This window comes from Pygoscelis adeliae, unplaced genomic scaffold (assembly GCF_000699105.1).
Source record: "Pygoscelis adeliae isolate BGI_AS28 unplaced genomic scaffold, ASM69910v1 Scaffold194, whole genome shotgun sequence".
NCBI lineage: Eukaryota > Metazoa > Chordata > Aves > Sphenisciformes > Spheniscidae > Pygoscelis > Pygoscelis adeliae.
The window spans coordinates 586,759-612,597 of NW_008824549.1; the positions used below are offsets into that span (position 1 = coordinate 586,759).

General features: G+C 36.7%; 1 protein-coding gene across 1 annotated transcript in view; it reads right to left on the reverse strand.

Annotated features, from left to right (window-relative positions):
* The window catches only part of GOLGA4 (golgin A4), a 64,128-nt gene extending 38,784 nt beyond the window's left edge, over positions 1-25,344 (reverse strand). The window contains exons 1-9 of the mRNA XM_009321899.1: positions 25,251-25,344; positions 15,675-15,773; positions 11,022-11,087; positions 9,570-9,884; positions 7,469-7,516; positions 6,982-7,038; positions 3,248-3,346; positions 2,598-2,736; positions 1,031-1,218 (exon numbers count right to left, since the gene is read on the reverse strand). Of these exons, the coding sequence (XP_009320174.1) occupies positions 1,031-1,218; positions 2,598-2,736; positions 3,248-3,346; positions 6,982-7,038; positions 7,469-7,516; positions 9,570-9,884; positions 11,022-11,087; positions 15,675-15,761 (999 nt within the window). The 5' untranslated portion in view covers positions 15,762-15,773; positions 25,251-25,344. The remainder of the gene's footprint in view (positions 1-1,030; positions 1,219-2,597; positions 2,737-3,247; positions 3,347-6,981; positions 7,039-7,468; positions 7,517-9,569; positions 9,885-11,021; positions 11,088-15,674; positions 15,774-25,250) is intronic.
* Between the last annotated feature and the right edge of the window lie 495 nt (positions 25,345-25,839).

Here is a 25,839-nt window from a genome sequence, read left to right on the forward strand (position 1 = left end):
CTAAAAAGAGACACCGACCACAAGTTTAAAGCACTGCCATCTGTAAGAAAATACCTTCTTCTGACAAACAGCTTCGGTTTGGCTCTTACCCTGCGCTATGCCTTGGAGGAAGAGCACAGAACAGAATCCAGGGAAATTAAAGTAGGCGGCTTTAAATTACTTTTAAATCTCCCAGTGCTAGGCTGCCTTATGGCTTCCATAATAATTCAGATATCTGAAGGCTTTGTTACAGCCTCCACAGTTCTCTCATGGATGTCAGAGCTGCTACAGTAAAATGAGCAAGAAACATGCCTAAGGCACCTGCTCTATTACCTGCATCTCGGCTTACAAGAGGATCTCGGCAATACAACATAATTGCTCATTACTGGCCTTGTTCTGGAAAAGGTCCTTAAAATACTAGAGCCTTTCAGAGCTCTTTCAAACCGGGCTAGAGCTCAGAGACCAAGACAGAGAAGAGAATCTGATCTCCAGAACTGAAGTTGAGTACAGCTATACTTATCACATTTTCATGTTTCCACTACTATCGGCCACCTTACTTATCCTCCACACTTGGCATTAATGGCCTTGAAAGGAAACTGAGCAAAATAATTATTTAGCTTTGGGACTGCACTTATGTTACCTTCACCAGATTGTGCTCTCCAGTGTCCTGCCTTTTTGTGTTTTCTGTTCATTTACATAACTGATGCCTCTTCCACTACGTCTTAAAGGTTTAGCTCTTGGTCCACTTTTCTTGCCTTACCTCCTGTCTTCTGTGCTAGGACAGTCTTTTCCTCACACCAACTTCCCACAGCTACTTTATTTCTGATACCATTTTGATGGTTTTTCACACAGTAAGGTTTCATACCCTTCTTTACAGCTTTTTGAGTAATTGTTCAATGTGTTCATTCCAGGTGGGTTTTGCACCTTTAACTCCAAAAAAAAGTACAGGGACAGTTTGTTTAATGGTCTGCCCTATTAATAAATTTTGGAAATACTGGAGTTCTTACTGTGTTTTAGTAGCTACCCATAAAGTTAAGAGCATTTTCCATACTTTCATTTTCTCCAGTTCTTGAAGCCTCTCTTCTAACTGTTCTTGAAGTGCCTCTTTCTCGTTGGTTAATTGGGCGCAGCGCTCCTTATGTGACCGAATCATCTCCTTACAACGTTGCAGCAAGTTCTCTTGGCGCTTCACCCTCTGATTAAGAGTTTCCAGTGTTTTAACAGGATCTTCATTACCCTCTACAAGACAACATACCAACATTATCATAGGCACACCGTTTCCAAAATTAGATCTGCATTCATCATTCACATTGTGGGCGACTCACAGGTCTCTAAAGAAAGTTGTGCAAAGTCTTGCAAAACTTTCTAGTGACTACTATAACTGCCAGAAACATGCTATGCATACACAGAATAGTAAATACAGTCTTTCACCCCAAATTAATTTACAAAACCCCAGTTACTATACAAGCTTCAAAAACAAAATACTATTCAACAAGGTTTACTATGCAATTAGAAAGTCATCATGACTTATAAACTCCCTGCTGCTACTAACCAAATATTCACAAGCAGGAAAAAAAGCAAAGCAAAGCAATCCCATCTCTCAAGTGCCAAACACACCGATTCCTGCTTTCCCAGGGCTGGTATGACATTAATTGTAAAATATCCAGGTTGGCAATACTACATTCGGCAGGATAAAGGCCACATTTAGCATCTTTCCAAGCTGTACTGCTCTCTGTTTAACTAGCATATTGGGTAATATTTTACTGTGTGTTCTGCTCTGATGCTCTGGAGTCTGTAAGAGTACTTGGCATGAAAATAGGATCAGACAAATTCAGAGGTTCAGTTCACAACCATAAGTCATACACACTATAGTCCAGAAGCAGACTCCAGCACAGGAAATATCTTGAACCCTGATTCTTAGGGACTGGATACTTACAGTATTTCCTAAGCACTACAAAAGACATGACCCTGGATGAGAAAATCTCTGATCTAACCCTTCATATCATCCTAACATACAAAAATCATGGCGGATGCTGAACAAAGATCATTTCAAGACGCACAATCCTGTCTGAACCCTTCCTTTTATGAAGGATACCAATGAACGATGTATCAGCATTATAAAGTCCCTTGCTCAGGGAGTCCCGTAACTCAAATAACCTCCTGGTGTGAGGAACACTTAGATTATTCAATAGCATGAATATAAAAATTGATCTTTGTTTTTACTTTTTCCTGAGAAAGCACACCAAAAAAAAAAAAAGACTGGCAACTGGTCCCTCTCTAAACTCCAGGAATAGGTCCTTGCTTACGGGGGACAGAATCTCTTAATCATATTAAGTGGGGATAGTAACAACCCCTACCAGCAAAAGCAATCATTACAATACTATCATCATTACTGACAAAGGCAAGTTGTATCAGATTTGAATTCTTATGAAAATTTAGTGTCTTAGAAGGGTTATCCTGTCCTCTAGCTGCCACACTGTTTTCAAAACAATTGTCTCCTTCTAGAAAATATATCCTTACTATGACATGTTCAGCCCTAAGTATTGTTACTCCATCATAAATAACAACAGCCTTATTCCCCAAAATTCCAGATCTCTTGAAAAAGCCGCAATACCTACCATCACTTCCTGGTTCCACAGTATTTTCTGTACTGATTTCTTTTGTTGGACTTTGAACTTGTGGTTCAGATTGGATATTTGGATCAGGCAATTCAGTGCCTATCTGACCATTCTGTAACCTCTGTTTCAGCAACGATACCTAAACAAAATGTTCTTTTTGTTAAAAAACCCAAGGATTCTAAGTAGATCATGTTTTCATCTTCAAAACTAGAGAGAGTTAAATAAAATTGATATCAGCAAGTAGAGAAAGGAAAAATCCATCTGAATTTTTTTAACATTTTTTTAAATCAGACTTATGTTTCCAGTTAACAAAAATAGTATCATTATGAGTGGAGAAACAAAGACCAATTAAGCAAAACACATAAATTTTGCCAAAGCAATTTTAGCTCAAACATCTGCTAATGTTATGTTCTTGATAACAAAGACATTACTAAGCACAGATCAAATAATCGTATTGAACTTGAGTGAGATTTTACAAAGGTCTCCTCTACAAAGATGCACTTAATTTCTAGATAATCATAAATTCTCAAGAAGCTTTACAACATCGCAACAATTATAATAAAACATGGACATGCATTATAGGAATACATAATTAAAAAAAAAGTAGGAAGAACAGTTTTAAAGAACATCTGTTGGGTAAGGTATGTTACCTGAGTTTGCAGGACACTAATAAGTTGATCCTTTTCTTCTAAGGAAGCATCAAATTCCTCTTGGAGATGTTTCTTAGCTTGTTGATCCATCTGGAGCTCCTGAGAATCATAAATAAACACATCTCAAATGAAAACTGAAATGTGAATTTAAAAGGCTTATCAAAATATTATGAAATAATATTAAAAATACATCTTCGCAGTTGTGATCCCAGAATACAACCATGAAATGGATATTTCTTTTACTATACAACATAAGAACATCCCATTATAATACCAGCATTAAAACAGCAAGAATATAGATTTGATGCAAAATTATCAAGGATTCTTTCTTCCTAAAAATAAGTTTGTGTAGGGATCACTTCAAGCCTGCTCCTGAAACTTGTTTTCCATGCACACATTTCTCCCGGAAGCTGAAGACTGCACTTCAGTAAACTGGATTCTTCATTTAGCCACCAGATTAAGTCAACATAAACAGCAGAAATGTAAATTTTTCTGATGCTCATTCAATATGATAGCATTCTAATATGACAAATGCCATTTGTAAGAGCAGAAAGTTGGCTTTTTTATTCCTCAAACGTGTCTCAAATGAGAAAGCCAGAGAATGCCAAAGAACTTAACTATGTGGCTTTACTTGCTACTTATTTGCATTCATTTGGCTGAACACCTTTAGAAACTTGTAGATGTTGCCTAAATGCATTAGTAGGATTTACATAATCTTATAAAATACTGCCTTAGGGAGGTTTCTTTTATTTACCTCCTGTGCTTTTAAAGTTTAAATATTTTAATGTCTTTAAATAATTATTGTTCTAATAGAAAATAAATGTATTTAAAGTCAAATTAATTCACACTTAACTGCTTATTGAATCAGAATCATACACATTTCATGCATGCACTGTAAATAATTTCCCAAACTTGTATTTTTTTTTTTTTAACTTACACTTTTTACTTTTTACTTCATCCATATATATATTCCCAGTGATTTACCCTAGGAAACTAATGCTTCTATGACCATTATTCTGCAAAGATTGCCTGTATAAAAGCAAGCACCCCCCATAAACACGGGTTCTGTTAGCCAGGCAAAGACAGAGGATGATGGAAGGGATGAAAAAGCAAACAAGAGACAAAACACAGGGCACTAGGTGTTTCCTGCATTGCTTTCCTCCAACTCTGAATCCTGCTTTTATGCTCTCTTGCTGCCTATCCCTTACCTCCAACAGTGAATCCCAGCTGCCACAGCTGAGCCTGATACCAGCTTTGAGAACCACAGCTGTGTGAGCTGAGCCTGCCCAGCCATACACAGGCAGGACAGCGCTGGAAGGCATCACTGGGAAAACTATTCCTCTCTCTTCCCAAGTAACTATATCCACTTTTTAACCCTGCATTGCCTCAGGTTTTCAACACCTACTGATCACACTTCTGCCTTGTGCTTCTGAGCTTTAGAAGCAATTCCTTCCAAGCAAAGCAAACCAGCTCAGTGCAAGAACAAGTGCCAAAGAGATTTACTGAAACCAACACAGAAATAGTCCTCCCAAAGTCCCTTCTGATCCTTGTCTGAGAAGAATGCCGAAGACTGCTTGAAGACTGCTGTTGAGGAATTACTCTTAACAGGATAAAACTAAGGTAAGCAAAAGACACATTCATTTCCAGGGACTATTTCACACTGTCAGCTTGGCCTCAAAGGAGACAGTTTATTCTTACATGGCCCTATTAGAAGAAACTTGTCTGATTCAACATATTTATGGGGAAAATGGACTGAATGATGAAGAAAAGGATGTTTTAAATTGATTTCTGATAACAGATTATTACATCAATGAATGATCTATTTTGTACCATTTTAGCTTCCACAATGGAAACGTACCATTTTATTTGTAATTTTTCTTTTAAGTCTGTTTTACCTAATGCTATAACACTTGAGCTTCCAAAGAACCAAAAAACTACTTTTTGAAGTTTTTCAATTAATAAAAAAGACTTCCAGTGTTAGGATTTGAAGGAATCTTTAAATCTACAAGATTTATAAGAATGAAATTGTTTTATGCCAAATATATATACAAATTTATATATATATATATAAAAATCAGAAATATATATATAAAAAACTTTTATATATATGAATCAGAAAGACTATGACAGAAGTAGTGAAAAATAAGTATGCACACATCCAACCCTTTTTCAAAATCAAAAGCTTTAACTCTGGTATATATATGCCTTCCAAACCTTACCAAGCACCAATAAGCTGGAAAACTAAACCTACTGGAGCATGCGGATATAGACTTAACACAGAATGAGCTTCTCTCATTTGACCTTGCAGTAAACCGGAAAAAAAAAAACAACCAAAAACACTTTGGCAAGCCACTTCTGTCAGTAACACCGTGGGTTTTCCCCTCCTACGGGCTGCCAGTTTAGCTTAGGACAGGACAATAGCCCAGGCGCAGGCTCTGGGGGCTCAAGATGAGCACAGCACACCCAGCACTCTGGCCCACTGTTCTCAGCTGCTGGGGCAGAAGCAGCACGGATCTGAACCAAAATGCTACCCGCCATGGCGTGCAGAATTCACAGCCCGCTTACCTGGATTACACCCTGCATCGCTGAAGAGTGCCCTGCAATTTGCCAGTGACCTCCTTCAAAATGAATGGCTGCCTGACTGGTCGCACGGGGCAGGCCCTTGCAGGTGAGCACGAGCCTTGGGTACATGCACATCCAGATGCTCACAGTCACCATCCCTCACCCTCAAAAGACCGACCCTCGGCCCTGCCTGCAGGCGAGACGCCCAGCTGCCTGGAGCTAGCCTGCCTTCAGGCAAAGGTGAGACCTCGCCATGGTCTGATGGCTCTTGCAACCTCCACGCGAGCGCTGCTGCTCGGCACGGCGCATGCCAAAAACAGGAGTACAGCCACGGAGAAAGCCTGTGGCTTTGAGCGAACTGGTATCCAGCTCCCAAGCAAGGTAAGAGCATGGACAGAGAGGCCATCGCACACCCATCTCCTGATGCTGCACTGGCTCTTGGGGCAGTAAAAAGGCTTCAGCTTCACATTCTGCTTCACCAGGGCTTGACAATATGGTTTTTTTTTAACTTGCCCTTTTAATTTGCTCTGCCCAGTAATTTGTACATGTCTTTTAATTAAGCCCAATGTGTTTTTTATCAATATCAAATACATTAGAGCTTCTCCTTTTAATGTCACTATAACCTAAGGAGACAATAATCGTAACACAACCTACCTGATTTTATGATTGAAATCAAACTATACTGCAAATCCATAAAAACAATGTAAATATTATAATTGAGATCAAGATGAGTATTTTTAAAAATTGGATCATAATTTTTTTTTTATTGATAGTCATTAAAATCTTTATTAAAAAGTGCCTATTACTTGTATTTGCCTAACATTAGTACTTCTCAATACTAGAAGAGCAACAAATTGCAGTGAGACATCTGCTGCTGGGCCCAACAATACTGCAAGAACCACAGGCATTTCTACCTATTTCACAATGAATAGAAAAGCAGTTCAGTCAGTACGATGAACTGCTCTGTCTTAGAGTATGACAATAAGCTGCTGAATAGGAAACAAGCCAGAGAAATAAGCCCATATAAACAAGTGAAAACAAGTGGTAAAAAACCCTGCTGTGCGATAGAAAATATTTTGTAAAGTGAACAAAAAAAAAATCAAAAGCTGGGGAGAGAAAGATCCTATGTATGTGTGGTATATAGTAAATATTCAATCAATAAAGGAAATTACCTCTCTCAGTTCTCCAATTCTGCGGAGTGCTTTATCCTGACTCTGACTCAGAATGCCCTTAGAAAAGGAAGAATAAACATCAGGTGTATTGAATGTAGCTTTAAAGTATAAATAAATTCATAGAATTGTATTTCAGCAGAAGAATTAATGATTTGTATTACACATCAAGTTTGACTTGAAAGAGAAAGTATTATCATAAACTGCCAACTGTGAGTTGGCAATCTATCACCTGAATTCAGCTGATGCAATAAAATAGGCTGGATTACAATAGCTTCCCAGTTATTTTGACAAACCAATATTAGCTTGGCTTCCTTAGAAATCCCAGCTAAGAAAAAGTCTTGTTACACACACATATATATACACACATACACAACGTATTGTGTAAATACACACACATAATGCACTGAAAATTAAATCTGTATTTGCACTACACATTTTAAGATTCAGAAAGGCATTCCGGTAAGAAAGGATGAAGAGTAATGCTTACCTGTAGCTTCTTCTTCTCCCGCTGGATAACTTGATATGCAGACACTAGCTAAAATACAGAAATCAGGTATAATGATGATAATGTATCCGCTTATAGCTACCAAAATAGTTTGCTTAGTTGTATCACTATTTGCATTTTCAAACTCTTCACTTGAGAAAGCTCTTCTGATAGAAACATACTTAAATTTTCCTCAATGTTTGCTTTTTCCATGTCTAAAATATCTCCAATGTGTTAAAAAAAAAAATAAAGCCTACATGACAAAACAATGAGGTTACTCAGCATTCATGCACAGTTTTCCCTTCACTAAAAAGACCTCTAAGAACAGCCGTACTTCAATACAGGCAGTCAAAAAACCAACTGTATCAGAAAGTTACATCCCAGACAGCTACCTGACAGGGATGTACATTTGTAAGGGTACACGTCCCAGAGCTTAACTAAAATTAATTTTACAGTGAGTATGCATTAAAAAATACACTTACAAGTCCAGCAAAATACGGTCTGTGTAATACTGAAATGTTCTCATCCCATGTGCTTTGCATATACCCAGCAGACAAAGAAAGACTGGAAGTGGACAATATTTCTCATTGTAAGCTGACAAAAGGACTTCATGAGTAACTGCACAATTTAGTTTAATTAAAAATTTGATCACAATTGCCTAAGCTGTCCAAAGCTGAAGTAGCATAATGGCACTTGGAACTAGAACATTCCGTTTTGAAATTGCTGAAAAATTAAAGGAAAACAAATCCAAAACACCAAAACCAGAAATCTCTAAGTCAAAAGACAGCTTCAAATTTTTATTTAAAATAAATTAGGATTTTTCAGAATTCAAAATTTATTTCAGAGTCATACTTATTTTGCACTTAAAAGAAAACTAAAACTACTACGGATGGTTTCCCTTACTGTATTTTTTGAGATGCTAACTTTGTATCCTACTTTAAATAAGAAAAGAATTTTACATCTTAAATTCTCATTATATATTGAAACTACTTTCTTCCAAGCTCCAGCAAAACGATTTTTTCCAACTTAACTAAAGAAACTCACAAAAACAGAAAAAAACCCAGACCTTTTTGGTAGAGAAAATTAAGACTTGCTGGACAGACTACATAAAAAAAAAATAACCCAAAAAACAAAACACAAAAAAACCCAACCACCAAAACAAACCTACAAACTGAAGAATTTTCATTTTGGCAACACTGTTTACATAAACTTTTAAAAAATATATCTTATTATACTAGCCAGAAGAGAATGAAAAATGAAGGGGAGACAACAATTCCTGAATTAATGGAAGACAACTGTTTTTTCAGGTATATGCTGAATACTGTAATTGCTGTATACATATTTTAGATTCCAGGGATTTTGACAGTAATAGCCAAAAGTCTGCACAGGAATTTTTGTATTTGAGGGCAGCAAACATTTAAAGAACTGTAAAAAACAGTGCAAATGGCCAGTTTTAAACGCAAAACACACATATACTTAAAAAAAACCCCAACACCACCACTTGGAAAGCTTTACTTTTCCCAGCAATTTGGGAAATGAGTAGCAAAACTACTGATATCATTGGTTTTCACTAAAATAGCAAAAGAAATAGTCCTTGAATTAATTCCTTCCAGAGAATATCTGGAAATTATGGGGAGCAGAACTTATTTATTGAAAACAAAACGCTCGCCCATCGCACGTACATGGAATATACATTGTGTACTTCAAGAACAAGTTTCAGAAGAAAAGTAAATTTGCTGTCATGCGAGTACAAGCCACGCTCACCTCTGTACTGAACTCCGCCCCTTGTTATGGGCTTTCAGCAGAAACCGTCATAGGCCTACTTTGTGTGAGTAACTACCAATTAATCTCTATTGCTGACAACATGAAATCATTTACAAACAAGAGAAGAAAAGGATTTCCACATTTTATTACCAGAAAAACATTTGGCCTATCTAGGCCAAAAATAACTAGACTTACAACAATAACTTCACTTCCATGTTAGCTGTAAGTTGATCCATTTGCTCCAAATAGGAAAACGAAAAGATTATCCACTACTGCAGTGTCCGTTAGCCTCATCCTTTCCCCCTCTCCGCCCAGGTAAGTCAGTAACAACGTTGCCTACCTCTGAGTATTTTCCCCTGTAGTTGCCCAAACTGCGCTCCATTCTGCGCAGCCGCTGCAGCAACTGCTCTTTGCTGAGGCTGTCCACATTTCCCGGAGGCTCTTCTGTTTCACTTTCAATGTCGGAAGGTGGGTCAAAGGTGGGACCGGCTGCGTCTAAGTCCAGTCGATTCAATGAGTCTCTTGAAGAAGTTCGTACCAGGGACTCCTTAGAAGAGGAGCGGAACAGGGACTCTTTTACTGGGCTTCGAAACAAAGACTCCATGGAGGGAACTCGGAGCTGAAGCCTCTGGGCAAAAGACTGACCGTCACTCAGCTGCAAAAATTCAAAGCAAGGAATTACTTCTGCACTGCTTTTAGGCAGACAGACACACTAAAGCCTAGGAAACAGAGACCTGACCTGGGCAAAGGAACGACTGTTGCCTAACGCATGCATGACACCAAATAGCTTCCACTCCCTTAGAAGAATCACCTCCTTGTGCAGAAAAACCAAGCATGCCGCTACCAGATGTGGGCAATTTCAGACAGCAACTAAATCCAATAATCTACAGCTCTGATTTAAACTTCTAAAAGAATGCATTTCTGTGTAACCCCTTTAAAAAGTGAAGAATATGTAACTAAAACAAAGTGTTGCATTTACTGTTGTTCCAAATGTTAAAAAAAATTGTGACTCACTTGGTGTATTAAACAGAAGACTGTATCTATCTCAAAGACACAAAGATATTTTCCTATGATTAAGAGAACAAATTTGTTGTAAAAGTCCTTGTACAATAGTTCTAGCATGCCATCTTAGTCTTTTTTTTATTTTATTTTAAATGGCTTTATGATTTTTACATAAAATGTGATTATTGATTTATGCCGCTAAAGTACTTACGCTGTTCTAAAACAAAAGGTTTGTGCTATGGCACCATATACTGCTGGTGCTACAGAAGCGATTTGAAAGCATTACTGCACAACATTGCCCCCAGTCAAGTGTTGAGACACACGTGCTAGGAGCCACTGCTAATCCCACTCCAGGAAGCTAAACTTTTTCTGAGACATATTAAAGAATGACCCCCACTTTTATCACCAGTGGCAGGTTTTTTAGGCTTATCAGTTCTTTTCCTTCAGCTAGAAGTCAGCTTTCTAGCCATGCAATACGCCCTCTACTTTTGAAAGCGAGGGTAACGCGCCATATCCCGTGCTGGCTGTGTCCACGAGCAGAGACGCACCTCAACGGGGTCAGCCTGCAGCATGCCGTCAGACACTGCTAACCTGTCCCTACAAAAAAAGCTCCACGCATCAGTGACAACGCTTAATACCAGCTAATGGGATTATACACAAACAAAACACCCTAGTATCCTGACAGGCAAGTACTTGTCATCCCTACTCCAGCATGAAGATATAAGCCAACATAACGCAAAGACAACACGGCAGTGAAGGAGGAAACAAACCCCCCATATCCTCCCCATACCTGCGGGGAGGCCGGTCCGCTTCCATTGTTTTCTGTGGATCTGGGAAGTGGTTGTTTAGTTAAGTTCTACAGGAGGAAAAACAACTGTTAGAAGGAATAGACTACAAGGACTGTAATTCACCGATTCCTACAAATAGCATCTGTGCTTTTTCCTTGCCTGTGTTTTTAGTACTTTCTTTTGTATGTTTATTAAGCTGTCTTCATGCAAACAAACTAGTTGGTTAAATTCAATACAGATTGCTGCAATATACAGAACTACAAAGCAGCTATGTGTGCACGGATTAGTATGAGACATCTGCAAGTGCTGACATCTCCAATTAAACTATTCATAATGGTTATTTATGTAACATTTATGCACAAATCAAAGAAACACCAAAAAGACAAAATGATAGCAGGAAAAATCTAATTGATGACCAGTGTTGTTTACAGCCAACAGGAGTAACAGTGGAATCACACCGTCTTTCTCTGTTTAAGTACATTTGGGGATGTGTGGGGGTGGGGGGGTGGCGTGTGGAAACTACCTGGAAAAAAAGTACTGGTAACAGGCTGTTTAAGACTCCAAACAAGCACAGGAAGAAAATTAAGACTTTCAGAAAAAACATCCTGCGCAAGACTTCACGCGTACATTCCTCTGCACTCCCAAACAAAGAAAAACAAAAAACCCCCACCCACCCAAAAAACCAAAACCAACACAACAGAAAACAACAGTTTTGGGGTTTGTTTTGGGTTTTTTGGTGGGTTGGTTTTTTTTTGTTGTTGTTGTTTTTTTTAAACAGACTTCAGACATTTCTGTTCCTTGTCTGTCTATTCTGCTTTTCCTATGTCCTGTGGTCAGGTATTTTCTAACCTGTACAAATCCAGATGGTTTTCTGGTGTTTAAACCAGGTCAAACTGAAGTAGCAAAACATGCTAGAAACCATCTTGGATATGATTTTTTCCCAAGAGAAGCAAAGCACTGAGACATATTGAACAACGTATGAGGAATTCAGCTAAAAGCAGTGTAACTTCTAATTTTTAATCAAGATGTACCCTGATAGTTACATGCAAGCTGTAAAATCCAAGGTGTATATACCACTAAAATATCAATGATAATCATGCATGTATCTGCTACATGATTACACCCACAGCTTCTATTCTGTGTGGATACGCAGATAAGCACAAACATAAATGTAGAAGAGGAATGATTCAGTGTAAAAGGGCTTCAGAAAGGTTTGACGTGGAGCAAACTTAAAGTACAAAAATACCACAGAGGAAAGAGAAATCCAGATAGTTAAAGAAGCCAGAGAAATGAGCAGACAAAGCGAAAAGAGCAATAACCAGGCATACAATATTGTTTGGATTTGGAAATTGCGCTTCACCTGGCTTGAACGAAATCTGCGTTCTGCTTCAAAGCACTATCCTGTTGCAGTGGATTTATTCCTAGTGGATTAAGAGCTGTTACTGGGTTTTAAACTAAAGTACTCCTACATTTTTTTCTCGGCTCCATTACCTGTTCTTTTTCATTTCGTAACTGGAAAGTTAATAATAAGGGTAAACCAAATAAAAATTTATCTTCTGCTTTATAATTTACAAAGCACCTACCATGCTAGTACTGGACTGACAATAGAGGAAGACAAACACCTTACCAAGAATTACAAACTAACTACAAACACTTTTCAAAAATCATATACTCTGATACCCATAAAAAGAATTAAAGGAAACTATGGAGGGTTTATACATTTAATTCATAAGAATAATTTAATAATATTTAAGATCTATTTTAAAACGTAAGATTAAGTAGATTTATTAACTCCAGTAAGGTGTTTATGAATATAAAAACCATGGATGCTGTTCTTTTCTGTGAAGAACCTTAAAAAGCTGCTATTTAAGGATCTATGAAGATCCTTAAAAAAATGCCATTTCAAAACTAATGTCACCACTTTTAAAATTTTCCTATTAATTGCGCTGATATCTTTGTATTCAATCTGTGTGAACAAAAGTAGAACCTATATTTGGGATTAGACTTTCTATTGGCATAAATCATAAAAGGGATACATTGGTAATCTTTTATATAAAAACTGGACCACCGCAGGTATCTAGCTGCTGCAATTCTAAGTCACTGTGCTCTAGGGCAAAGGGTCATATTCTGCTGTCCACACAATGAAAGGTAAGCATGAATTGAAGTTGCTATATATAAATACGGATTCAAGAGGCTTTGAAGAGCTTAAAAGCCCTAGCCTTTCATAAGCCTTAAGAGATGTTTCAGCAAAACTAGAATCACAGAGCACAGGCTGGCGCTTTTAAAGTCTTAAAACCAGCAGAGTTACATCAGGGTTTCTGGAGACCAACAGAAGTCTTTCCTCCATGAACCCATAGAACATACACAACTATATCTCTATCCAAAGAGAGCTATACTTACATTCTCTAATAAAAAGGTGGTTTTTTGTTATTAAGATGTGTAAACCAGAGCTCAGTTTTAACTGAAGCCCATTAGGGCGTTCTAGTGACACCTGTGCTTCCTTACTTCCCTATTTCTGAAATGCAAACTAGTTCATCTTATTTATTTCTCAAAGGTATAAATAGACTCATAAGCCTAAAAAGTGAAAGCTTAAATGTCTGCATTTAAAAAATTTTACTTTTCTCCCTCCTTCTCAGGTATTCCAAAATTGAGTAAATTATGGAGGAAGGAAGGAGAGCTTCGTACACATTTTCTTCCCTAATCTTCCTTTAATTTTTCTTTAGAAAACCTCTCTGTCCAAGAGTATTTGAACTGTTTCTTCATGCAACAAAACCCATGCAGCTTAGTTAGTAAAGAGTTTACACTAACTTCATCTATGCTAGAAAATCCATGCTTACAATCACTTCCCTAAGATGCTCACTCCCTTGGATCACACATCACTTGCGCACACAGTTAAAATACTGGTCTGTTTTAGCAGAATTAATACGCATTTGTGTGTGTTTGTTGATGAAACTTTCCCTCTCCTGCATCTTTAGTTTACCTAGGTTTCCCAAATGTATATAATGTGGGTTTTTTAATATATATTTGTATATAATTGGCCCTTCTCTTCCCTATAAACTTTTGTATCGTTTTCTTCTTACTGTGAGAGTACAGCTCTAGAGCTTTCAAAAAGTTCAGAGAACAAAATCAGTTTTACAGGTAACGTATTATTAATACACATTGGTAACACATTAACGATAACTCTTACGTTATAATTATTTGCTATGTATGCAGTCTTGTATATAAACATGCAAGTCTGATTCCTGCCACTAAAGTATATACTAAAAGATAATAAAGACAACATTTGAACATTCATAGAAATACCTTTTTTTGAAATGCAACTGTACTAGGGATATTCTGTAGTGTAGTGAAAAACAGCCCACAACTGTTTACCGCTCTAAGTGTAGAAAAGCTTAATTAAATTTGCAGTGAAACTTTAAGTAGTTATCACTGGACCTGGAATATGGTCAAAATGTCTAGAACTGAAAAAAAAATAATCTAGTAACTATTTCAAAACTACGGATTTCAGCACAGTTTGAATGTCCTCTTTGCTCCCCATCAAAAAGCTCAATTTTGAGAACACCGTGACGGAGCTAGTAATGAATCTGTGCTCTAAGGGCATGCTCTGAACAAGCATAACCCTTTACAACAAATGAAGACTTTCCACAGATCGCCTTTTCACTGTTTCAGTACAATCTTGCTTAGCTTGAGCGAGAAGTCCAACACAACATGCTGTGCTGTGCTATGTCCATCTGCTTATCAAATTTCTATCCTGTTATAGCTTTCAGTGACTTGTCATTTTCAGCCTCTGTGTGAACAGCAAAAAAGCACTTGCTAAACTGGAAAAGCAAAGTAATCATGAAGTATGAGGATGAGCTGGGACTCTAAAAAACACTCTGTTTTGAATGACTACAGACTAGTCTCTGAAGTATGTGAAAGATGCCATCTCATCCTGTGACAATAATGAGAAGCATACAGCTTTGTATGTGCTTATGTTAGAAGGCTGCTTTCCTCCTGATGCCTGCTTCTTTCTCTCCACTCCTTGTTCTCTTCTCACTGAGCTTCTCCACTTGTATACTATGAAAACAGCATTTCAAGGCAAAGAAAGACATATTTAAAAAAAATCTAATTATTAAAAAAAAGACTATTTATCCTCACAATAATAGCTGCCAGGTTACCAACTAGAAGTAGCTGAATTTCAGTGTTTATGTGAGATGATTATTTCCTGCTACCATTAGTAGTAAATAACATTGTGAGGCTTTCACTGTACACAGCAAAAAGCAAGTAATTTTTAGACAAAAACAATCTCAGTTTTTCATATCCATTTATCTTGAAATACATACATAAAAATGAAGACTTTCAATGGCATTAATGAATTCTAAGCAACAAACATACAAACTTGTGCAACAATTATTTAAAAGTTGTGTGGAGTACGGTTACCTGTATAACAGAAAATGTGTTAATTTTTTTATATTACAATAAATCCACATCATACAGCACACCAGCCAGGAGCTATCAGGTACTACCTCTGTGAAATTTAGTGCGGGGTTAGCAACAGGATAGTTAAGATAGATGCCTTTGTGAGAACAAGCCACAAGCAACACTAGGTTTGCCTTCTAGTACAGTACTCTCCTCCCCCTGCTAAAGGCATCACTAAGAGGGGTGGGAGGACTCACCACACCGTCACTCTGGGGCTTAGGTTGTTTGGTGGGATCCAAAGCAAAGATAGTATACTCAGAGAGAAAAGCAGGTTCTGCTATCATCCCGGCTAGCAGCTGTCATTCAATGCAAAAAGTAGGAATATGAAAATAAATCAAGTAATAAGGTAAAGAACGTTGCACAATTTTACTCAATTTTTCCACACTATTAAAAACATCATAAAACAATACAGCAGTTTGAGACAACAGATACTGATAAAAGCAGAACATAACCAGAAAATATGCATTAGATCATTTCAGAACAGTCAAAATACAGTTTTGATAATTTAGAAGTAAAGAAACGCACAATTTAAAAAATTAAAAAAAAGAAATCCTAAAGATAAAGACAATGTTTCAGGCATCGATACTGTAGTTTTTTTAAAACTTCTGTGGATGACTTATCTTCAGATACCACTGAGCCTTCCTTTGGTCTCAGTTATGTGCGAAAAACTCATTATTCTAAAAATTCTATCAGTATTTCAGTTATAAACAATATATATTGCATGCTTTTGACTATCTTCTAGTGTTCTCATACACTAGAATTCTAACTACATTAAAAAAAAACCCTTACAAAATTTTTCAAACTACTAGCAGACTATTTTGTAAAAACACTGCAAGTCAAATTAACCACTTTATCAAATCAGTATCAAGGAAGAGATTTAAATTCCTAGAGACGAAAAACATGAAGAGAAAGAGACTGGAATCTGAATTCAAACTGGATATATACATGTAATGTAATGCAATCTAATGCTGTTAGGATGCTGTAACAGATTTTAAAAAAATATTCCTCTCATGATTTTACTCACACACAAAAGTTCAACGTTCAACTTTCTTATAGGCTGAGATTTCAGAACTGTGCTGTCTGCTGACTGAACCAAAACATGGTATGGTTTTTCTTCCTCATTATTTCAGAACAATGTTGGTTTATTTCAAGTTACTAAATAGTATTTTTAGGAATCAAATCTGTTACAATGTAAGTTAGAGTTTGATTTTTTTTTTTTTGTTACTGCTACATTGACTCCAGCGCTCCAGTAGATGAATTACATACATTCAAATTGAGAGAGAAAAAATATTTCCATGTGTAAGATCTGGAATGCTACATGACTTGCAATTTGTGTCCATGAAACCCTTTCAGAAAATGTATTAAGTGCTTAATGTTCAGTGACAGCCATACACAATAACCTCTGAATGTTGGTACTCACTTCCTATGCCATTTCTCTAATATATTTCTATGCTGAAAAAAACACAAATAAATACTGAAAAACCTGAGCAACTGAGACCTAAATTACCAATCCTGCAAAAAACAAAGCAAAATAAAAACCTAAACAATGTGCTTTTATTGCCTCCTATTCAATTCACTATACTATATTCATACATACATATACACATACACACACACCCCGCCTAGAGTACAAACGTCCATTGCTGGAGAACCTTGCTAGTTATATCAGAAGATCTTCTACAGCTACAAAGGGAAAGAAGCTTTGGTTCATGGTAAAAAAAAAAACACCAAACCCACAAAAACAAAACACCAGCAAAAAACCCAAACCAAAACCACTACAAAATCTACAAAATTGTGGACTGTCTTTACAGACAGGGTATCTGCAGAACACTAATTCTAAAATTTATGCCCAACTTTTACTTCTCAAACTGGTAAGTACAGTGACAATTAATTCTGACTTCTATTATTCAGCTGCCCTTGTCATGGCATTCCCAAAACTAGCACGGGACAGGTGCTCCAATAGTTTACTTGATTTGCCAAGAACTACCTAGGTCCAAGAAACTCGGGTGAAACTTCTTACTTTTAAGCTACTACAAACACGAGCTGCTAACAGAAGAGATGGTCCCATTTCTCTTGCTCCCAATCTTCTTCCCCCCAGCCTGGACACACTTGCACAGTGCACCCACTGTGGTTGCAACCACATGCTGAGTTTGGTCAGACTGGCCACGAGTCTCTCTGTCTGTTAGAAGTATAATTCCTAAGAGTAAGCTGTGTTAAGCTCCTGCCATATATTTATTCAAGTGTGTAAAACCCACGTTAAGTTTCTTTCCTCATCTGAGCTTTTAGGCAAAACACAAATAAGGAAGCTGATAAGTGTTAATGATTCCAGAAAATCTTTGTTAAGTGGTGATGGTTGTAGAAGCTCATAGCCTTGGCCGTGCTATGCATTTTGTACATGTACCTCTTGAAAGGTTACATGCCAGCAAAAGAAATGGCAAATACTACGCATACACAAATGTACAGCAGCAATATTACAAGCAAGCCTGATGGCCTCGTCAATTAGAAGCATGCAAATTCTGAACCACAAATAAAATCTTTAAGATAAATATTACTTTGTACGTTTAGAGAAGACCAGTTAAGATGATGAAACAGTTTTCAAAGCACTCAGAAATGGATTATGGCAAATACTATTAACCAAAAGATTATGAACATTTTCAACATGTAACATATATTATCTTCAGCTTAGTTAAGTCAGTTTTAAAAACACGACCATCAAGAACTTCAGGAATCACAGATGGTTCAAATTATCTCTTCATAGTAACAGTATGCTCATGTTTGCTTCTCAAAATATTAAGTTGTGACATTTCACCGTAGCATTATTTTGCTTAATCCTAATTCCATTAAATAGTACACAAAGCAACTTGCATTAAAAAGAATTCCTATGTAATTCTCTAGTAAGTTATTATTCTTCACCCAAAATAAAAAAAAGATTGGACTGTCAGTATGTTCAGCATCCGTGAATTGTTGTATTTTCAATCATCCCCTGAATTCCATAACGATGTCAGTGCAGCCAAGTTCTACAGTAAGTCTTTCACAAAACGTTAATTACAAAACACAAAACTTACGGGTAAGATGACAAAGAGCTTTAAACAATGGAAAGAGTTAATTTTAAAAATTCACTCAAACTACCTGGTAGTAGGATGAATGTACACTATGTAGGGAGTGTATGTAACTCCTTTTCAGCAAGCTCAGAAGATCCAAGCTATCCACAGCCTAAAATACACCAATCCACATTACTAACTGTTACGGTTTTGAGAAGAAAGAAAGAATAAAGCCTATGAATGTAAACTGATGCAGTACTGCTTGAGTTTGCAGCCATACAACTCCAGGGTCTCCCTCATAACTAATAGTTTACACAAACAGTAAGATGCAATTAACGATACTGTTGAGTTTCACAGTTGTTAGTCAGAACCCTGATGCAAGAACATCACTAAATCATCTCAGCTTCACCCTGCTGTTGCTTGAGTAAAGGCAAGCAGAAAAGGGAAGGAGCCAACCCTGCAAATAAAGAAGGGCAGAAGACAACAATACTGAGGCAGAACAGTAATCACTGTATCAAAATGAAATCACAAAACGCTTCCTCCCCAGTAGCCACGACAAGTTTTACACTTCAAATAGCTACCAAAGACACAATATACTCAGTCATGGTCCAAGAGTGGTATTTCCTTAGCACATTTAGAACTGGCTGCATTTTCTCATTAGTGAGCTCATCCTCCATTCTCGGATGTTGGGTGCCCAACAATGAAAATATTTAAGTACTTGCTCACAGTACTTTTGTTACTCCAGCAGCTCATTACCTGCTACGTTTTTACAGCTAAGTTACAGGCAGAGCTGTCTAATGAGTCCTATAATCACACTACCTAATGCTTTCCAATATATACATGTGTTTTTATCTGCACTTTTTAATTTTTTTAATCAACTATTCAGTACAGCTTTAAAACTAGCTGTCTAGTTACCTTGGGGAGGGGAGGGGGTATTACAAGTCACTAAAAATGATTCACCTATGCCTGGAAAAAAGACAAGAAACAACTTGCTGGTCTGCCAAAATTAAACAGATATAAATATTTCCACAATGAATTCTTGCACTTCAGGATCTGGCCTAAAACCCACCCTGAATTATCTTAGTAGCTTCAGAAACATTAAACATATCTGGTGCTACACTGTCTAATGCATCACTAGCACCACATTAGTGCTATGCCAGTAATGTGATCAATAAAACTAGACAAGCAGGGAATCCAGCTGGGCTGAAGCATACTGGAAACAGACAGTATGTGCAAAGATGTAAATAATCCTTTAACTAACCTCCTCTAATCCTCTGAATGCCATCAAATCACACTTCAAGCATGCCACAGAAATCCTACTAAGATCTTCCAACATTCTGTTTCAAACATACTCCAGGGTAAATGAACTCCCTACCCCATACCGACCTTAATCTCAAGCACCAAATTAAGGCTATGATATTGCTGATCTTTTGTCACAATATTTAACTTCTATTCTTTTTTTTGCAAGTAAAATCTTACTAACCAACAAACATTTCTATCTTGGAGAAAAGTTACAAATGAGGTAAATTAGGTGATGAAACCAGACACCAGATGATGCTGTGTTTCCTTCAGTATTACCAAAGAACAATACATAGTTATTTTTTAAATAACCTTTGTATTTCCAAAAGTCTGAACAGTTTTTTTAGTCCTCAAGTTTGGCCTAAGTTGAGCAGCCTTACTTGTTCTTTATGGACTTTCTGAACTCCACAACCGTGTTCGTATTATTCTTGCTATGTTCTTCCTCCTCCCTCTGAAGAATTACCATGCTCAGATCTTCCTTTGCTAAGATTCTGATGAGTGGGGTGCAAAGGCCAAAGTACATGTGATCCCTAGATCAAAGGGCTTCCTTAACACGTTGTGAAACAAAAACCAGAATTTAACAGGGATTAGAGTTTGACCTGAGTCTCATCGCTCTGGAGATGGCAGTAGTTGAATCAATGCATGTTACATACATATAATACATGTTTGATTGCCAAAGGCAGTCATTATTTCCTTTCAGAAAAAAGAGAATCAGTGGTTCCAAATCTCAGATTAACCTGTTATAACGCAAATTTGAAAAGTCATACATTTTGTCAGCAAAATGCATCATGGTATATGTGCATTTGTATTATGTTAATGCTTAAAAGCTTCTATAATTGTACGTGGACAGTTTTGCTATGTCGCATACAAGCACAGTAAGACAGAGGGAACGGGATCAGACTATAAGCTTGTCTAAGAGACAAGCCAGTATTAGCTCATCTAGTTCAAGGAGCTGGGGGATATCAGGCTGAAGGTTTAGAATTTCAACTCTTACTGACAAGTAACTCATTCCCCACAGTAAAATAATAAATAAATTTGGTTTTTTGGCCAAGTTGGGGAATGCCAGAAAAAAGTTGTGAATAATTCAGTAATTTGCTGATTTACACAAATATTTATTTATAGAATGTTTGTGCAATCTGCAACATAACCTTTTATGCCTCATCCCTACTGTGATCAGGGAATAGGAAAAACTGAAGAGTTGAAAGTTCAAGGTTTCTCTCTGCAATTAAAAAAGCCCCAGAATCTAAAAGTGCAGAACTGCATTTTGAGAAAGAGGTAGTACAGAAATCAAACACGACTCTTTTCTGGTTTGTTTTTTCATTCTGATGAGCAATCTAAACATGCTGGTGCATGCATCAGGAGTTGTAAAATCCAGGCTTTAGGTTAAAACTAGGTTATACAGCCTCCAAAAATTAGTTTTCAATTTGCATGTCAGAAAGGAAAAAAATATAGACATCTCTGAACCACTACCATCTTTGCATGACAACGTCTCTTTAGAAGTATTTCAAATTAAGTATATGAATACAGGAAAGATGCAGCATTAACAAAGGTATTGAAGGAGTATTATTTCAGTTTTACTTGTCCTGCTTTATTAATAGCCAACACTAGAAAAACGTTTCAATTAATTTAAAAAGACAGTCATTATATAGCACTAAAGCAAGACTGAAAAGTACCTTGGCTAGTTTATCTTTAGCTCTAAGAAAAGCTATATATATTGTGCTCTGCTGTCACTTCCATAACACTCACAAGGATGTGAGTGATACTTGGATACGCATGACTGGTAGGTCACCCACAGCAAGCTATCAGCTGTTTGCTCTCAGCTGATGGCTCCGAACTAGCTTTGTTACCTTCTGCAGGTGGGCCTGCCTTTTAAATAAGTATATTATAGAACTGAAGGAAAATTTTGAACTTCTAGGAACTATGCTGAGTATGATTGGTGTATTTCACCTCAAATTCTGTTCAAGAGTCAACACGGTAACAGTTTGAAAACCAAACACTATTCTTCCCTAGAAAAGACTGGAAGCACTAAGTCAGCGTTTTTTAATCATCCAGGGCTGTTTCAAATGGCACCAAGACCAACTCAGAAAGCATCCAATATGCAAATTTTCTGAAGAAGTTCTGTGAAGTACCAGTATATGCTTTTACCTCACACTGTAGTCATATTTTATGGGCTACTTGCAAGAACAGAATACAGAATTAGACAGACTTCTTTTGCCTTATACACAAAAAAATTATGAGCTTTTCTGTAACACTGCCTCTGGAGATCCACAGCTCCACTAAAATAGAAGCTGAAGAAGAAAGTGGGCACAAAAAAGAAACTTACCTAGTATTCCATGAATGGAGCATACAACTTGTTGGTTTTTTTTTTTAAACTGAGAATGTTTTGGAATTTTGAAAAATTAAAAAAATCTTATCACTGCAGAATATAAAGCAAGAATGTTTGCCTTTATGTTTTAATTCTTTGATCAGACTAATGCTGTCATTTACAACTGTAATTCACTCTGAAATTGTTTTTATTCTAAAAATATTCTGAGTTTAATTCAAAGCTTTCACGTGCAATACTTGCAACTTTGATATTACAGCACTAAAAATCCAAAAAACATGATCTATTAAAGATATACTAAAACATAATAGCCCAGTGGGAGGACAGAGAACATATAAGGAACTATGAAACATTGTAATTTTGCTTAGCTTTCAGTACCAAAAGGGTTAGCAATTATGCATGTACTGCAAGAACGTTTTAGCACATGATACTCTTCAAACACCAAACATTTTCAGTGTATTAAATGTTGTCCAACTTTAGTTCATTGTAATGCCATTGCCATTGACACCTGTACATAAAACATCTGCCTGATCAAATGAGAACACTGCAAAAAATGCCGCCCAAAAGACTAACACACCCATATAACCAGGGCATATATTTTCAGAGATAGTATGTAATATCTGCATCTTTTTTAAGCATAGTAATACTGCCACTGACCTGAATTTTATGAAAATCTAATCCAACAAACAAATTTCAAAGACGATTTGCTTTTAATCATTCTGTTAACATTTATGAGAAATATTTGAAGAAAGGACATTTCATGCCTTGATCATTTAAATTTATCTTTATTTTAGTAAAATTTTCCATTTGACCTAAAACTAGTCCTTACAAAAAAAGAAGATATTTTCATTCCCTTAGCAGCTTCACTACTTTCTGAATTTATAATTACAGGATATGTTTCACAAGTAAAATTCTCATAGCAGCTCCCTAAGCCCAAGTATAGCTGTAAATCTGAGGTCACTTTAGTACTGTTTCCATTCTTAATCTTATTTCTCCTTCTGCCTCTCTGATCATTCCAGTGTAACCACTGTATTTAGAGCATAATGTTCTTCCAACATAACTTGGCATGTCTGGTGGGGAATTCTTTGCTTCTCCTGTTTGTCTGGAAAAGCAGTTTGAAAAAACAGTCTGCTGGGGGGCAACATATATCTAATGAAGCAGTACAGGACAAAATGTAGTTCTCCACAGAAATTATGAACACTACAGAAAGCATTGATACATACAGGTGACATATCGGTAGCACCCAACAACATTTGGAAATGTATTTATTTTTTAAATGTTATCCAAATTGTGAAGAGAGCTAGTATTTTTTACTAAATCAATTGATAAAACTGAAAAAGAAGATAAGTCTTCAGGCTCACAAACCTTTTTCAGATCTGGAATAAAAGCAGACATCCTCAAAAATAAATACAAGTTAAGGAAAAGTATTCTGCCTTTCACTCAATGTGTGAGTTACACTATTTGAGCAGAAAATCAGTTGGTACTTGTATAATAAAAGGGACGAGGAGTGTTACCACTTAATCTTTCCCTTTATTTCCCGCTGAAAAGGGAGAGGAAGATTTCTTCCTTTTGTGTAGGCAGCACCAAGTTAATGACAGACAAAAAACAGTGAATCAGTCGCACAGAGGAACATCACTGTGCCTCATGGCTTCAATATTTCATATTCCACTAAGCTTTTGCTGCTTAAAAAGTCTGAAAACCTTGGCTAAATCAGTCCTTTAACCTCTAGCACATTCTACAATGGATACACATAATAAAATAAAAAAAGAGGGAATTTTTATGTTTGCAGTGATCACTGATGACACCAACTCATTCCTTCTAGGCCACAGTGGTAGTTCTTATGTGGCAACATGCCACTTCTATACTCTGCATTAAGAATAGAAATGAAGGTTGTTTTTCCTGAAAAAAAAAACACACACAACAAAAAAACAGCAGTCTCCTTAGTGAAACAATTTATCCTGGGTGACACTGCTTGCTGACATTTTGAAGCATCGGTTAACAGAAAACCTCTCTCCAGGGACAGAGGGAAGTCATTACATACACACACACATATAAAACAGTAGAGAAAATAAGCATTTATTAGAAAACTCAGTACTGCATTTCCAAAACACAAAACAAAATCATGAGGTATTCTTCCTTTCATTTCTATTATCATTGCAGGAAGCAACCTGCCAAGCTGTAATCACTGGTAGTGTTCATAATGGAATCTAAGACACATTTCAGGTATAGTTGATCATCTCCTGAAAAAAACGTCGTGTTAAAAATTAAAGTGGATTGTCCCACTGCAAGAAAACACATGGTTTTTTGTAGCAAAACCCAGGAATGAATTTTCTGGCTAGGAACTGAACATTTCCTCTGAAAAAGTTCACAGAAGCACGGAAGTTCCCTGCTTTACTCCACCGGCCTATTTTCATGCTCACTAAGCCAGGGCTTTGTTTGTTTGTTTTTTCTTTTTTAATCAAGCCACTTCAAAAAAGCCGTAGTACTCAATATGAGGAAAGATGAGTGTGGATTATCCTGTTTGCTCTATTATGCAAGTTGTGGTTACCCATCATCCTGATAGTGATTTTAATGATATGATTCATAATTTAGACTCAGTTTGGTTTGTTATTTGTTTTTTTTTATTGTTTTTTTTTTTTTTGGGGGGGGGGTGGTGGTGGTGTAAATTTGATAATTATTACTGGTATGGTTAGAAACATTCACAGGGGTTCAGTTCAAGCCTTTAGGCTCATCCATCTCAAGTTACCTGTGCAGTTAACTGGATTCCCCCAACTTTTCAACCAAAAGAGGTGTAAAAACCAAAGTTAATCTCTCTGAATATAACTTCTGTCCCACTACCTGAGTTCAGTTCAGGGGTAAGATTTTTAAGACCTGAAGGAAGACTTCAAAGGTTCCCTAATCTGGGGGTTAACCACTACAGCTTAAAGGTCTGTTTTACTAATATTAAACACTTTAGTATTTAACCTAACAATTAGACTATTCATATCTATAAATGCACAGAAAATAGTGAGATTGTGGAATAAAACAACAGTTAATCAAGAACACAAAGTTAGATTTATTTTTTTTTAAAGTTAAAGTTGAAAAATCCAGAAAAACAGTTCTCAACTGACCTCTTTGCCTGGTGTTAAAGTGCCTTCATCATTCTGATCTGTAATCGAAGATGTCCTGCTTCTGTTGCCAGTTGGTGGAGGGGATTTGGAAGGGACCTACACAGAGATTGCGTATATCAACAAGTAATAATATTAAGTCCAGAACTAATTATTCCATATCATAATTTACTTCAACAATTACTAACTATAACATCTAAGTAAAGACTGGTCTAGATCTTCCTTTTAAAGAAAACGACCAGTTTCACATACTGTCTGTGACAAGTTCTACCTTACTACAAAGTCTCCAGAGCAGAATATGTCATGAATGAGCCACGAGAGCATGCAACAAAAATAGTTATTTTGATTATTTCTGACCATGGTCCTCTTAGACCAGATTTGAAACTCAAGCCTGCTAATACTTTAGCAACATAGTACAGTTGCTTAAGGTTTAAAAATTTTGCAAACTGACAGGGATTCAAGCATTTACATATGGAATACCATCTAATTCCTTTAAGAAATTAACAACAAAAAAAAACCTGACCAAAAAAAACACTTATAAAATTGAATCTAAACAAAGAAAAAGGGCAGAAGGAAATGACACATTTTATGA